The sequence below is a fragment of the Dipodomys ordii genome, unplaced genomic scaffold (genome assembly GCF_000151885.1).
Source record: "Dipodomys ordii isolate 6190 unplaced genomic scaffold, Dord_2.0 Scaffold27, whole genome shotgun sequence".
Lineage (NCBI taxonomy): Eukaryota > Metazoa > Chordata > Mammalia > Rodentia > Heteromyidae > Dipodomys > Dipodomys ordii.
The window spans coordinates 14352282-14368992 of record NW_012267243.1 but is presented as its reverse complement, the minus strand read 5'-3'; the positions used below and the strand labels follow the sequence as shown (position 1 = coordinate 14368992).

Below are 16711 nucleotides of genomic sequence, written 5' to 3'. Positions count from 1 at the left end.
TCCTTCCTTCCTTCCTTCCTTCCTTCCTTCCTTCCTTCCTTCCCTCCCTCCCTCCCTCCCTCTCCTTTCCTTGTCAAGGTCTCACTTTGCAGTCCAGGCCATGCACTCTAGGCTCTCCTGCTTCAGCACCCCAACTCTAGAATTATAGATGTGTGCCATCATATAAATGTGTGGCTTAGTCCTGTCATTTCTAAACAGAAAGAGTAGAGTTAGATCAGTGATTCTCAACCCTGATTTTACTTTGGAAGCACTTGGTGAATTTGAAAGAATGTAGATGCTCAGGACTCATTGAAAAATGGTGATGTGTATATGTGTGTATGTATGTGTGTGGGCTGTTACTAAGGCTTGACCTCAGAGCCTGGGTGCTGTCTCTTAGCACTTTTATTCAAGGCTAGCACTCTACCACTTGAGCCACAGCTCCACTTCTAGCTTTGGTGCTTAACTTGAGATAAGAGTCTCATGGACTTTCTTACCTAGGTACCACAACCTTCAAATCTCAGCCTCCAGAGTAGATACAATTACAGGCAGGAGTCATTGGTGCCTGGCCATGAATTACTTTTTAAACCGGGTTTACCCTAGCCAGGGACTAGTGGCTTATAGCTGTAATCCTAGCCACTTAGGAGGCTGAGATCTGAGGATCACAGTTCAAAGCCAGCCCGGGCAGGAAAGACTGTGAGACTCTTATCTCCAATAAACCACCAGAAAATTGGAAGTGTTGCTGTGGCTCAAGTGATAGAGTGGTAGCCTTGAGCTGAAGAGCTGAGGGACAGCGCCCAGGCCCAGAGTTCAGGCCCCACAACTGACAAAAAAAATAAAAATAAAATATAATAAAAATAAAAAAGGCTTTACCTGTATCTTGTAGGATCTCAGTGAATGATCAGTGAATACTTCATAAATAGTATTAACGTAATAAGAACTTTAAAAAGAAGACATGCCATGTGAATTAGATTTCTTTCCTCCAAAAACTGTTTCTTGTTTCCAGTTCCTTCTCCCCCCACCCCCATGCCAACCATCTCCCCGGATTCTAGTCTCTGCTTCCTCCATCCCGGTGGGCGTGGTGCTGCTGTGGTCAGCAGGCCTGGGCTGCACGCTTGCACAAGCCCAGACCTCTCAACAGGAGCGCAGAGCGCCACACTGCTGCCCCGCATAGCTCTGGCTCCCGACCCAATGCAGCTGTACACGATCTCAGTCATTATTAGAGTGGCCATTTTGTGTTTCACCAAGAACTAGATTACAGGTTGAGACTGCCCACATCCACAAGGCTGGCAACGAGCAGAGGGAAAATCTAGGCCATCTCAGCCACAGAGCCATGCTGCTGTGGTGTTTAGGATGCCTTCGGCCTCTGTTTTCCCAGGAGGGAGGCAGGTCCCAGTAGTGAGTGAGTCATCCGAGGTCACGCGCTAATCAAACAGAGTCAGGATTCCACCCTGGGTCTCTCTTGACATCTTCTCGACAAGCACTGTCTCTATTGGCCTTACACTCTTATTTTATATCCATTACCTACCCATCTGTTTTCCCCTCTTGTGCTTCTCCCTGAACTCTGTTTCCTTTCTGCTTAGAATAACCTGGGTCTGTTTCCTAGGCTGCCATGTATGCATGTATTTAGTTGGACTTTGAAGGCACGCTGAGGTCTGTCTTCTCTAATCCTTCCTTTGAAAGTCCCCAGAAACTTGTGTCCTTCCTGTGTACCAGCCTTTGATCTTTCCTTCACCCTCTCAACCAGCCCCTCTGAGTGGACACCCTCCCCTAGTCCCCCTGAATCCACCATGCTGGGACGCCCCGTGCTGGCAAAGATCATATAAGAACAATCCAGCAGGGTGCTGGTGGCTCACGCCTGTCATCCTAGCTACACAAGGAGGCTGAGATCTGATGATCGTGGTTCAAAGCCAGCCGGGGCAGGAAAGTCCATGAGACTCTTATCTCCAATAAACCACCAGAAAACCTGAAGTGGCGCTGTGGCTCAAGTGGTAGAGCGTTCACCTTGAGCTGAAAAGCACAGGGACAGTGCCCAGGCCCAGAGTTCAAGCCCCATGACCACCACCACCAACAACAACAAAAAAAAGAATAGGCCTGGTAGTTGTTTGACCAGTGGTGTTGGATGAGTTCTGAATTCGTAATGCAGGTACTGGGATGTAGCTCCATGGCGGAGTGCTTCCCCTGTACCAAAAAAAGAATAAAAGAATTACACTGTGTTTGTTTTAAATCCAGCAAAGCTTTGCGATGTCCGTTCATAGGGCTTTACAAACGCTCTGTGTGTTCTTCTGCTGCCTCCCGCATGGCCAGGCTGACGGCTCACTGTCCTTGTTCTCCTAGTAAACGTGCCCTCCCCGGTCATGGAAGCCATGTGCCGACAAGACGCGCTGCAGCCCTTTGGGAAGAGCAGCAAGCTGCCCCCCGCCGCCCAGCAGCGCTCCGTGGTCTTCCCCCAGGCGCCCTGCAGCCGGAGCTTCTCTCTCCTGGACAAGGCGGGGCCCATCGAGCCAGGCTTTAACCAGATCAACGTGAAAAACCAGCGCGTCCTGGCCAGCCCGACCTCTACCAGTCAGCTGCACTCGGAGTTCAGTGACTGGCATCTCTGGAAGTGCGGCCAGTGCTTTAAGACCTTCACCCAGCGGATCCTCCTCCAGATGCACGTGTGCACGCAGAACCCGGACAGGTAACCCCACCTCTCACCCATCTCTGGGTTGGCTCAGCCAGATCCGCCGCTTACCTCCTTCTGGCTTCCCGACAATCTCCAAGCGCTTAGCTGCACCTTGGGGTTCCCCCCCCCCGCCCCCCGCATGCTTGAACAGGTGCCTCAGTCGCTGACAGAGCTACACAGACCAGGTTGGTGGCTCCACGCGCTGTCCAGACATCTGTCTGGGTGCCCGTGGCTCACGCCTGTCATCCTGGCTACCCAGGTGGCTGAGATCTGAGGATCATGGTTCAAAGCCAGCCCAGAGCAGGGAAGTCTGAGATTCTTAACTCCAGTTAACCAGCAAAAAAGTGGAGCATGGCTCAAGTGGTAGAGTGAGAGCCTCGAGTGCGAAAGCTAATAGGACAATGCCTTGAGTTCAAACCCTGGTACTGGCACACACACACACACACACACACACACACACACACACAAAGGAGCAACAATAGAAAGAACATTTATGAATATCATAGGTGGGAAATGAGGTTAGGACAATTATAATCCTCTCTGTCTTCCAAAGATAATATAGCTGGCTGCGAGGGGCTGTCAGAGTCATTTCAGAGTTCATCTCCAGTGTGCTGTGGGTATGAACTTAATTAAGTACTAAGAGGTAATGAATTGGAATTTTTTGCTTAGTACTATTTTTCTTCCAAGCATGCAAACCCATAAATCCTGCGAGGCTGTCAGAAGGGAATACCTACTCTGCTGGTGATGTGGAGGAAAACAGATGCCACTTATTCAATAAACTAATATCCACACAGAAGAAAAATGTTGACTAGATACCTCAGAGTCAAAGTTGGTTTGAAAGTTTGTCAATAAAGAATTTTATGGCCATGAACTGAGGATGAAATTTAGCTGAACAAGTGAATTAAAATTTCAGGTACTCTGACAAGTGGGATGGTAGATATAATGGAACTATTATTTATGAATCAAAACTGGTTTATTCGACAGTCTGGATAGCTGGGAGCGCCAAAGACAAAAATCAAATTAATTCAATATGAAAGGATCGTGGGGTTTTATCTCTTCGTCATGTCCTGTGAAAACTTGATTAAAACCAAAATACCTCAGAAGAGCATTGAAAATGCACTTTGAATAGAAAAGCAGGAAATAATTTTTAGAACTAAGAGTGGAGACTCAGAAGCAGATTTCTTGAATTACTTTCTTAGTTTGGCCACTGAATTATCTTGATTAAGGCAAGCCAATTAACCCTCTTTGCCTAATGGCATATAGTCTGCTTTTTTTTTTCTTCCTACATCTCAGAGCCTGAGTGCTTTCCCTTAGCTGTTTTTGCTCAGGGGTGCTGCTCTACCACTTGAGTCACAACTCAAGTTGTGAAGTTAAATTGGAGATAAAAGGCTCATGGACTTTCTTGCCTGGGCTAGTTTCAAAAACCACACTCTTCAGATCTCAGCCTCCTGAGTAGCTAGTATTACAGGTGTGAGTCATGATCTCAGCTACATTAAGCTCTTCCCTTTCAGGTGGGCCTAGAAAATCCAAGCAAGGACAGACAGGATGGTAGGAGAGGATGGAAATACTCCCAAATAATAGTTTTAAGGTTATTGTACACATTTGCGGGTATACATGTTTTCTTATTGTTGTCATTCTAGAAATAGCCACAGCTATTTAATTTTGAAACATTTAGATCAGGGCTGCTATGGCAGCTGTGTCTTGGTGAAAGTAGGAATAGACTTGTGTGCCTGTGTGAATGGTCCTTTAGGCTGCATAAGTGATATAACAAAGTGTGAAAGTGATGTCCTGTGAACTCAGAGCTTTGTGCTCTTCTTAACTTTCTCATACAAGGCTTGACCACTTGAGCCACACCTCCATTTCCAGCTTTGGGCTGGTTAGCTGGAAATAAGAGCTTCTCAGATTTGTATGTACAGGAGGACTTTGAACTGTGATCCTCAGATCTCAGCCCCCTGTGTAGCTAGAATTACAGGCGTGAGCTGGCTTTATTGTAATAGGTTTTTTAAAAAAAATATAAAATACACATCAAAATCACAAGCCTGCTTTGTAAATGAAGCAAGTTCAAATGTATGGCCCTATTCTTTGCCAAGGTGTGTTTTTGTCACAGTAACTGAACCCTCAAGGTGAAGTGAAGTGATAGTTTCTGAATCATGGCACTCACGCTTGGCTTTGAGTGTGACTTGACTTCATGCTGAGTGTCATAAAAAAACCAATGAAAGTATTTTATGTCAAGTAGAAGATTCTGAAAGACTGTTTTGTCTGACCCTATTTACACTTAGAATGTCACATAGATGGTGGTCTAAGGTCTAAAGTTTGTTATAGAAAACAGTCGTGCTATAATTCTTGTTACATTTTTTAAAAACTATCAGAAAAAATCTTAGGAATTAGCCTATGTGTACAAATTATGCACAAAGTAATTTAATCGAAGCTAAGTTAGTGTACTTGGCACAAATCCAGGTGGTGTGAGCTTCCTAGCTGTCCTCAGCCCCTCAGCTGTGGCGTGGCTAGCCTTCCCAAAGTGATGGAGAACGGGATCTAGCCAGCGCAGGAGCAGAGCTCCAGGCATGGCTTTCTTGCTTCTCACTTCCCTGCTTTATGTGGCTAAAGAAAGACTTGGGAGGAGGTCAACAGGATTCATTTAGAAGTTAAAATTAAGAATCATGAGGTCGTGATATCAGTCTCCTTTATACTCAAAGCACAATGTTAGTTAGCAACAAGGGAGATAGACGAGAATTTGATAGGAGCTGTGTGTGGACGGCAGGAGGAAATAGATGGAGATGTCCAGACATCAGACCTGCTCATTTTACATACATAATTTGCTGTTAGCATATAGTACCAGAATAGCTTTATTTTTTTAGCTCTGGAACCTAGAATATTCTCTCTGTATCAGAAAGTTGGGCAGTAAGTGAAAGATGCAATTTGTAGCTACATGGTTAAAGTGCATATAGACAAGGGTAAGCAAAGCCTTCAGTTACAGTGGATTTGTGTGTGTGTGTGTAAGTGTGTGTGTGTGTAAGTGTGCGCGCGCACGTGTGTGTGTGCGTGTGTAAGTGTGTGCGTGCGTGTGTGTAAGTGTGTGTGTGTGTAAGTGTGTATGTGTTCTGATAGTAGGGTTTTTAACTCAGGGCCTGGGCATTGTCCCTTAGTGTGGGACAAGGAAAGGGCGTAATCCCAATGGGAGAATTTTTGTCCTGGAATTTTTTCATGCCATGGGAAAAAAAAAATCAAGGAAGGATTAATCATTTTAAACCAAACCACACTTCATTTTGTGAAATGCTTCATCCTTCCTCTGTGTACACCAAACCAATTTCAGACTCAGAGCAAAGGAATTGGACATTTTACTGCTGTAATCCTTGGCAGAGCAGCTTCCAGTGACAGAGAATGCCAGGGAATACATGAAACTGATTTACCAACATTTACATGCTAACTAAATTCAAACATACCTTGTCTTTTTTCACTTATTTTTCTTTACTTGAATGTGGAACACTTTCTAGTTTTTCATGAAGACTGATCTTTCTGTGTTGGAAACAGTCACAAGGGACTAATTATATTTAATTGAATTGAAATTAAGTAAAAGTACTTATGTTTCTTGGTTGCACAAACCACATTTCAAGAGCTCAACTGTGTTGTGTGGCTCCTGGCTGGATACCTAGGTAATTCAGTCCATTAGTGGACGATGATTGCTAGAGGTCTCAGGTAGAAACAAGTTTGAGATGTGGTCCCTTGTGCTTGCTTTGAGATCAGTGAAATGCTTTTTGTGCTTTATGAGTTAAAAGTATGTTAGGAAGGAAGCTCCTAAATGCAATGCTGAGAGATCATGGAAGGGGTAGAGCTAAACGCAGCAGCCATGGGTGTCAATCCTGAGAGCTTGTATGGTGGTCTAACAGGAAAGCACAGCTACCGGTATGCCCTTGACAGAGGCGCTCACAGCTTCAGAAGGGACACATGTAGAGTAGTGACAAAGAAAGGCACACATGCCTGACAGCCAGATCTCTCCTATCCTGAGGACAGATAAGGCAGCCAGATCATCCTTTCAGCCCTGGGGTGGTCAGTTCTTCTGTGTTTTGCTAGTATGGCACATCAAAAGGAGGCAGAACTTTGGAGTTAAGGTTGATTGGGCGTAAAACTTTAATGAATCTAGCCTTATCTCTCTTTTTTTGGTGCCAGATGTTGAGATGAGAGGAAAACGTTGGTCATTACACCATGAAAATCTGATTAATGGCCACGAAGTCTGTGTCCCTTAGGCATTGTGTCTTGAGATCGACAGGCTGCACTGGTAGGAATTTTCACATAGTCTTAACTCCTGCGACCTCTGCCTCCCAACAGTTGTGATATCTGAACTTCCCAAGACCTAAGTAATGTTCTCTAAGCCCCGCTGAAGACTTGGTTCAGTCTTAAATATACTTCTATATTCTTAGAATAAACCCTAGCTACACAATCAATTATAAATTACCTTTTTAATCATTTTTAGTTAATTTTTAAAGGAATTTCTGAAAACGCAGAAAAACAGGGTAGAGGAATTTTGTGTACTGATTGTACAATGTCAGTACTTTCTGATGGCTAATTTTCTGTAAGTTTCTAGGCTGAGAGAGACTTTTATGGAGGCAAGAATTCACTTAAGTTGCCAACTTGAAACAAAATCAAGCCCTGCAAAAGTGAATATGACCCAATGATCAGAACTTTATATTTTAATGTACCTAAGAATGAGGGGAAATAGCGTTGCTTTTGGAACTTAACAAAAACGTAAGATTTGCTCCCATGTTTTAGTACTAGATTTTCTTGTTGCTTGAAATTTTCAACATTTTACCTATACATTAAAACTTTCCATATTCTAGTGGATTGTGTGTGTGCCCACACACATACACGTAGAAAACCCCACGGCTGTGAAGCTGGCTAGAACACACCATCCAAGATGGAGACCATATTGGTGATGCTGTGTCTTGAAAGTATGTGTTGGGTAGATCCTCAGGCCAGGCTCACTGGCCTGCACAAAAGCAGGAGAAAGGCATGATGGGATGCGAGAGAACATTTGAATCAGTCTATACCCCTTTCCAGATAGAACAGGAACGGAGGTCAGGGGAGTAGTTGATTGACTTGTCCATATCCAACAGCTGACGTCAATCAGTAGCTGGCGTAGACTCACCTCTATTCTCTTTCTTTTTTCCCTCCCACTCTCCCCTCCCCCCCCCTTATTCTAGGCTCTTCTTTTTAGCCAAGCTGAATCCTGTAAGACTTAAAAAAAAACTGTTCCACCTAGATCACTGGTTTGCTTGCCTTATGCTGGTCCTAGGTAGAAAGTTGTTTTGGAATCCTATTCACCATTCATTGCTGTTAACTTGATGAAAATTCTACATCGGCCTCGGTGATTATTTCTGTTTTCCTGTGTGTAAATCTTTACCACTGTGACAATTAACATAAAAAGGATGGATTGACTTCTGACTGTGGGAAATAAATCACCCCAACTTTTGACAGAAGAGCTAGAAAAAAGAGAGAAGATTAATTGGTTTTATTTAGTGGCGTATTGTTTATAGTGATAGCTATTAAAAATAGATAACCAGAGGCTAATAAATGTTAATGGTCCCTTCACTATTAGAAAAATCAATTGTCAGTGGATATAGCATATATATTAATATATTATTTTGTTTATAGTCTTCAATAGTGTTTAAAATTTTATCCCTGAGAGAATTACTTTTTAAGGGATCTTGAAAGGTTAACATTTCTACCAAGAACAGATTTAGCAAGAGGACATTTTCTCTACATATAATCTTAAGGGCTTTCAAGGCATTATTTCATAATTGTAATAAAATGCATTTGTAATTTGTCAAGATGGATAAACGCCTCACCAATGACTCTTATATATTTCTTTGAAACTTGTTTGAGAGCAGTTAGATAGATTTCTAAATGTAAGTAATTAAAATTGTATAGTATTGAGTTATTGACTAATGCTGGACTATTAATCAAGCTAAAAAATTCTACAATCAGTGCTCAGTGTGCTGAAGCCTAGTAAAATAATAGTATTTGTGTTCAGTGAGGCAAGTAGCCACAATTAAGCACTTCACTTGACAAATGAGAGGGTCCACTTTATTTTGCACTTAATTGAATTGTTGTACATGCGCGCTCACCATTGTCTCCAAGCCCTTCATTTTGGTTGCTAGTCATTGGTGCTTGTGCATTTGTTAACGGTGGAGCAATTAAGTCAGCTTTCTCAATTCAGTCAGCAGCATCGGGGCCACAAACCAAGCCTTGGTGAATGCTGTTAATATCCCCCATGACAGATTATTCATTCTCTGAACAAAATTTTTGCTAAACAAATTAGAGCCCTGTCAAGGGATGTACGAAATAGCTTTGGATAGGGAAAACTCCTCAGGTTTTATATCACTCACTGCTGTCTGCTTAAGTGAGCAGGAGAACTTCTGTAGAGAAGTTTTTAATTTTAATTTATTTTATGAGAACCTCAGATTGATCGACTTACTATGAGTTGCAGAGAATGTGCTGTGGTAATCTTGCTAATTATCAGGCTTTGTCACGCTGCCTTCCATTCGCTCCTGCAATGTAGCCTTCTTCCTGCGCGCACAGTGACATTCTGTCATTTCTGGGCTGTTGTAAATCATTCTTCTGGCCACCAGTCAGGAGAAAGACTTCATGGGTGAATATTTGGAGGGAGGAGGTATAGAAGATAGAAGCCAGAATTTCTTTATTTATTCTTTCCATTTTGGGTACTGGGTGTGGTATTTCTACTCAGCTTTCTTGCTCACAACTGGAGCGCTACTACTTGAGCCATGCCTCCAGTCTGACTCTTTGCTGATTCATTGGGGATGAAGTACTGCAGACTTCACTGCCCAGGCTTGTTTTGAACCTCAGGCTTTTGGATCTTAGCCTCCGGAATGGCTAGGATTATAGATGTGAGCTACTGCCAACAAAGTCTGTGTTCCCTGGGCTAAATCAGTGGCTGTGCTTTGAGTGGACCCCAGTTCAGTATTTATGAAACCATGCAAGCAACTTGCCCACCTGTATGCATGTTCGCCAGACACCCTAAGACCACCTCTGTATCAACAGCTTATGACGAACTCTGAGGACAGTTTGTCCTCAGTTTTCTGAACTGACAGATAACAACAAGGGCCTTCCTTATCCCAGAAGATTACTGCAAGATTAAACTAGATAATTGATTTGAAAGCACTTTGGAAAGTTACAAATGTTACGGAAACATAAGAGACGGTTACACATATTTTTCCCTAGTAACGTTTGGCTTAATTAAGCCTGTTGCTTTTAAAGCTTACAAAAATACACTGATATTTGCTTGTGGGAGATCAAGACGAGAAAGCAGGAGTTTCTTGACATGGCCGTGATTCATACGGGAAGGGAATGTTCATTTGGGAAATGATGTGTCTCCGCAGCCTTGAACTGGGTTCCCGTGGCACAGCCAAAGCTCTCTTACGGAAGAAACTAGCCAGCTCTGCTGGCTCACACCAGTAAATCCTCGCTCCTGGGGAGGCTGAGATCTGAGGACTGCAGTTCAAAGCTAGCCCGGGCAGAAAAGTCCAGGAGACTCTGGTTTCCAATGAACCAGCAGAAAGCTGGAAGTGAAGCTGTGGCTCAGACGGTCAAAGCACCATCCCTGAGTGAAAAAGCAAAAGGACAGCACCCAAGCCCTGAGTTCAAGCCCCAGTACCAGCCCCCCCCCCCCCACACACACGTGAGAAAATGTCATCGGAATGTACCTCACGCTTCCAACTGGTGCAGCAGCCTAGAAAGCACTGACCGGGCTTCTGTTTGTGTGTTTCAGACCCTACCAGTGTGGCCATTGCTCTCAGTCCTTTTCGCAGCCTTCAGAACTGAGGAATCACGTGGTCACTCACTCCAGTGACCGGCCTTTCAAGTGCGGCTACTGCGGCCGAGCCTTCGCGGGAGCCACCACCCTGAACAACCACATCCGAACCCACACTGGAGAGAAGCCCTTCAAGTAAGTAGCGGGTTCCTGTCCCAGCCTCTCCTGGGAGCTGGCAGAGGTGCTCGGCTGGGAGAAGGCTCCGTGGCGGGTCAGAGTCCAGGCTGCCAAGGATCTCTTGGCTCAGTGCCTGACATTTGGAAAACGAAGTCAGGAGATTTACATCCTGGTCCTGGCTCAAGTTTTGCAATCCTGGGCATGAGATGATCTTTCTGAGTGTTTTTCTCATCCGTAAAGGACAGCGAGCAGAGTGAATAATTTCCATGTTCTCAACAGTGCGTGAGGATCTAGGAGTCACACAGAGCTCTTAGAACCACAGGAAAGGTGGCCCTGGGCTCAGGACAGGTGAACAAGCCTCTCTTTGGGAACTTGAGCCCTCCAGGATGCTGCCAAGCTACATCCTCCTCTTTCTTAAGGTGCTGAAGCGTTTGAACTGATTGTCATAGCCAGTCTGTGACTTTGTACTACTGTGTGTTTTGGACTTTAAACTGGCCATAGTAGCCAGGTGCCAGTGGCACGTGCCTGTCACAAGTCAGAAGGCTGAGATCTGAGAATCGCACTTTGAAACCAGCTCAGCAAGAAGGCTTCTGCAGTGTTTATCTCCAATTAACTACCAGAAGCAACACACACACACACACACACACACACACACACACACACAGAAGTGGAACTATGGCTGAAGGCTCAAGTGACATGGCTCAAGTGACAGAGTGCTAACCTTGAGCAAAAAATTTTAAGCCCTCCGTACTGGCACAAAAAATGAAATAAAATTAAAAAAAATAAGGAGTAGCATTACCATGGTGAAAACCAAAAATAAGGCCAAACACAAGCACATGGCGCATTTTTTTTTTTAAAGGATTCAGGAGATATGGGAAAAGGTAAAAATGAGTTCTCAAATTATGGGCCAAGTAAGGGGGCGTGTCTTTCAAGAGTTAGCCTGACCGTCTGAATCGTGTCCTGGGACTTTTCTTTCCATGTCTTTGTGCTTCCATTCATTCCTTCATTCAATTATGTGTATTCATTTGTTCAGCAGATATTCACAGAGCATCTACTTTTACATTAGACACCTTGCTAGGCACAAGATAGACAAAGGTGAGGGAGACTTCCTCCTACCCGGACTAACAGAGAAGTAGAGTAATCAATACTAGGTGGAAGATGATGTGTTGAAGATATGTTTTGAAGGATGGATAGGAGTTTGCCAGAAATACTGTGAGAGCTCAAACAGCATGTGAAAACGTTTGGGGACCAGGGAGCCAGCTGGTAGTCTCAGAGAAGTTTTTACTGTTTTTTGTTTTTTGGTTTTTTTAAAATAATTTTGCCTTCTATCCTCTTACATCTCTCTCTTCCTCATATTGGCTTTCTCCAATTGAGAAGGAAAATTGCAGTACATGGGATGTCCAGCCTTAAATTACAAGAGTCAAGGAAGAGAGGAAGTGCTTGGAGCAGTGGGAAGAGATTGCTTAGGTCTCAGCTAATTAGTCTTTCTAGACTCTTGTGGCCCCTGACTTTCTCTCTGGACCCGCTGCTGGGGGGACGGGGTGGGGTGGGGAGGGGGACGCGGTATTCCTTCCGGAGTCAGTGACGGTGTAGGGCAGCAGCGGCTCACTGGCCAGGGCCACTCCCGCTCAGTTGTCTGATAGCAGAAGGAGGAACTCATAAAGAGCCACCGTCTTTGCTCAGTCCCCCAAGAATTAGTTACTTCATTGAATCATTTTCCATAATACTTTCATCGATGCTGTTAACACTCAAAGCGGCAGTAGTTTTTGTCTGTAAGCCTGGGTGCTGCTTGTTCACTGCATGAAATCTCCTGGCTAAGGAGACAAGGGTCTAACACTGGGCCTACAATGTACCAGCCAGGCTACACATCCAGGAGGCTGCAGGAACACCAAAGGCTCTTGTTTCTCTCATGCACCCTGAGGGGCTAGCTGGCTTGCCTCATTCTTAGCTGTTTCCAGTGCACTGCCCGGGAGATCTGGTCATCTCTCTAACGCCTGCCCATGCAGGGTCACAGACATGGCTTCCCCCTGATCTAGAGGCAGAAGCTAACAATGGCGTATTGTGTACATCTTTGAGATGGAGGGCTGTTGAAAAACAGCGGTAGGGGACAATTGAGGGTCTCCCGGTCTCACACATTGGAGAGCTGGCAGCCAGACAGCTACTGTGCCAGGACTCACATTGATTTTTATCTTGTTGCTGTGTAAATAGATTTTAGTAATTAATTGAAGAGGTTTCAGGGTCAAAATGGGAAATAGATTTCTATTAATGTTAAGGTGTTACTTACGTGTAACCTTGTTGATTCCACTCAATTTTTTCCTTTAACTTCCTGTTTTTGTCATGTTTCCAATAGGGTTGCCATCTTAATTTTAATTCATCAGCTTAATATCTGAAGGGTTTCGTGATTTTATTTCCCCCTTCCCAACAGTAGGTTTTGTGATCATGCCTGATTTCTTTTTATTTCTTTCTTTATTTTATTATTTAATTTTTTATTGTGAAAATACCATACAGAGGAGTTGCAATTACCTGGGCAAGGTAACAAGTACATTTCTTATCAAGCATTGTTACCTCCTCCTTTGTTTCCCCTTCCCATTCCTTCCCATCTTCCCCCCCCCCTCCTCTTCCACCCCCCCACCCCCCGGGCCAAATTTGTAAAGTTTGTTTTTAGACATAACATCTTGTACATCTCATTGTTGCAATAGGTCCACTTATATCCCTATTTAAACAATTTGTTTTTTCCCTTCCCCTCCACAAGTTATACCAACATCAAATACAGTGAAAACAGGGGTTATGCTGTGGGGGAGGGACACACAAAGCAACAAAGAAATCATCTTATAAATATGTCAGAGACAATCCATGCCTGATTTCTTGTGGGAAAAAAATAAACTAATGAAAAATGAAGGAGAAGGCTGGGTGCTGGTGGTTCACACGTATAGTCCTAGTTTCTGTGGAGGCTGAGATCTGTGGATTGAAGTTTGTAGCCAAACAGGGCAGAAAAGTGTGATACTCTTGTCTCTAATCAACCAGAAAAAAACTGGAATTGGAGGTGTGGCTCAGGTGATAGAGCACCAGCTTTGAGTAACAAAAGCCAAGCAAGAGTTCAAGCCCCAGTACTGATTAAAAAAAGGTGATACCTCGAGGATTAGCCTCTGTGTGCGTGATCTAGTTCCTTCTGCTCTTATCAAATAGCCACAGGCTATAATATTTTAGGTTCTTTAAAAAATTTTATCAACTTTGGTGGGGGGGGGGGGGGTTGGGTGGGGGGGGACAGCAGGGGGGTATGGGAAGGGCTGTGAAGGGGAAACAAAGGAGGAGGCAACAATGCTTGATAAGAAATGTACTCATTATCTTGCCCATGTAATTGTAACCCCTCTGTATGGTATTTTCACAATAAAAATTTTTTTATCAAATATATATTGCCAGGGGAGAGCTGAGTGCGTGCTTATTTTGAAAGTGCGAGATTTAAACATCTTCTAGGAAATGGAAAGATAGATCCTTTAGTGTATACAACCAGGTCTTTCAGGATTGAAGTGTCCCAAGGGGATGTGGGAATCTTCCAACCATAGCTCATGCATACCCAGCCCGTGGACATTTGTAAATATTATGAAGATACCCTTTTACAAGCTTATAAAACAAACATTCAGAAAAACTTTGGTCGCAGATTAGTCAATAAAAAAGGGATTTCTTCACAACAGATACTTTTACTACTTCAACTAATGGGTATTGGCTTAAACAATGTTGTAGAGGAGACATATCTTGTAAAGATACACAACCTTCAACTATCTGCCCGGGGCATCTTCCAAAGAGATGGCCCCAAATGGCTCTGTCCCCAGATTCTCATTCTCTCTCTCCTCTCTCTCTCTCTCTCTCTCTCTCTCTCTCTCTCTCTCACACACACACACACACACACACACACACACACACACACACAAGCATTTAGAAGGCCTTTGCAGAATCCTCAGCTCCCGTCTGGGAATCATGGGAAAGCGTCTCCAAGGTCTAAAATCTTCAGAGAAGTGCAGTTTGCAGGCAGCTCAAGTATCCAGAGGAGCCTGGAGAGTTGGCAGTAAGAGGCCAGCCTGCATTCCAGGCTTTTCCTCACAGTCTGATTAGCTGGAGTCCCACGGAAAGAACTCACGTCCCCAGATCTAGGGAGCAAACGGACCTGTTGACAGCTACAGACTCACATTTTCTAAGATGAAGGGGTGCCTTGGGAATCTGGAGACAGGGTCGTACTGAAGATCTTGGCTCGTGGTCTGTTCTGTGAGACTGAAAGTCATGGAGAGCAAGGAGGAAAAGCAAGGCAGCGTTTCATGTACCAGCAGTGGCCCAGTGCGTTGTTGCTGGAAGGAAGGGAAGGAGAGGAGTTGACAGGCTAAAATCTATTCCTCACGGTGAGGGCCCCTCCTCTCCCTGCGGATTGCTAACAGAATCTCTCAGCTTTCAAATAGACTACTCTGCCGGGTGTGCAAGCGTGCAAAGACTGGTGTGAACAGTGCTGGGCTTCTGCACGTGAGCAGGTCAGGACTCTCTCTAGGAAACCCTCTTCATCCTTCTTGTAATAAAGGAGATATGGGGGGGAAAACTACTAGTTTTTGTTTTGGAAAAGGGATAAAAAAATGAAAGGATATTTTGAAGGATGTCCAATATTTGAATAAAAGCTAGACCAAAAGAAAGACGATCGAAAAAAACAAATCAGTGAAAACGCACTGCACACATTACATGCACAAAACCCGGCGCGATTTGGCCCAGTTCAAGATGTGTTTTGGGCGGATTACAGATATGCAGAGAGCTTCTTGCAGGATGACTTCGCATCACTTGGTAAACTCACAGTACATCGTACCTTTCAGTCATCACAGCATCTAAGAAAAGATCTTTACCTGAAAAGGGACATCAGGTCTACTTGAGGCTCTCATCCCTGTAGAAAGCGGAGAACACGTTTTCTGCAGGAATATCTGGACGCCTTTCCACTTGTGTGTTCCAGTGCTGTTTCCTTCAAGGCCGTGACATAGCACCGTGGCCAAGGGCTGACACGGCAAAGAAGACCTTGGGGCAAGAGCGTCGCTTTCCTCCTGGCTCTTTCCTTCTTCAGCCTCACCCCAGAGTCCAGGGCTCCTCATAAGCGTGCATTCCTGGCGTATCTGAGATTGTAATTTAGGGTTAACTAAAGGCAGACTCTGCTTCATTCCAGCCCCTACCTCCCAGAGCCAAAGTACTTGACCTAGTCTTTTCTCATAAGTTCTATGAATCTGTTGCTTTTTCTTCTTAGATTTCTCTAAAATTTAAGATGCTGAGTATAACTTAGGTTTTTCTTATATATATATATATCTATATATATATATATAGAAAGTAGGAGCCAGGAGCTGGTGACTCCTATGTGATCCTAGCTATTCAAAAGGTTGAAATCTGAGGATCCAGGTTTGAAGCCAGCCTAGGCGGGAAAGTCCTTGAGACTCTTATCTCCAATAAACCACCAAAAATCCAGATGTAGAGCTATAGCTCAAGTAGTAGAGTGCCAGCCTTGACAAGCTAAGGGTCAGCACCCAGGTCTCAAGTTCAGGCCCCAGTACTGGCCTATGTGTGCACATGTACACACACACACACACACACAGTGGTTTTATATCTTGTTGTCTTATTATATTTGTGTGACTCCCCGACCACACAGATATTAATTTTATGAGCCTACGAGGAAATATCTGGGGAAAAGATCTAAATTTAGATGGTGTCTACACATCTCCATATGGTTTTTCCTTTCATACTTAGTGAGAAGATGGTTCCTGTCATGATTTTTCAGCAATGATTGCTTCCTACCTACACCCTGTAGATAAGAAGAGTTTCTTGACGATTACAACACACCGTTCTGCGCACATGAACATCAGTGAGACACTTAGGCACAACCTTCCTCTGAGTATCTCCACGCAGTGGTATTTGAATGTGTTTTGCCTTGCTCAGAGCACTAAGCTTCTCACTTACGCATTTGTCACATTCTAATATCCAAGATCAGAAAGGCAGAAGTCTGGCCCAGGTAAATTGTTTTTCCTCACCATTGTTCAAAGTCCTTTGCTCTCTTTGAAATTGATTCTAGAGCTTCAAATTAGAAAAAAAAAACACGGCGGGGAGGGGGAGGGGAG

The 16711-nt window shown here is 44.1% G+C and overlaps 1 protein-coding gene across 1 annotated transcript in view; it reads left to right on the top strand.

Annotated features, from left to right (window-relative positions):
* The window catches only part of Prdm6 (PR domain containing 6), a 95444-nt gene that overhangs the window by 75885 nt on the left and 2848 nt on the right, over positions 1-16711 (top strand). The window contains exons 4-5 of the mRNA XM_013015638.1: positions 2314-2656; positions 10425-10601. Of these exons, the coding sequence (XP_012871092.1) occupies positions 2314-2656; positions 10425-10601 (520 nt within the window). The remainder of the gene's footprint in view (positions 1-2313; positions 2657-10424; positions 10602-16711) is intronic.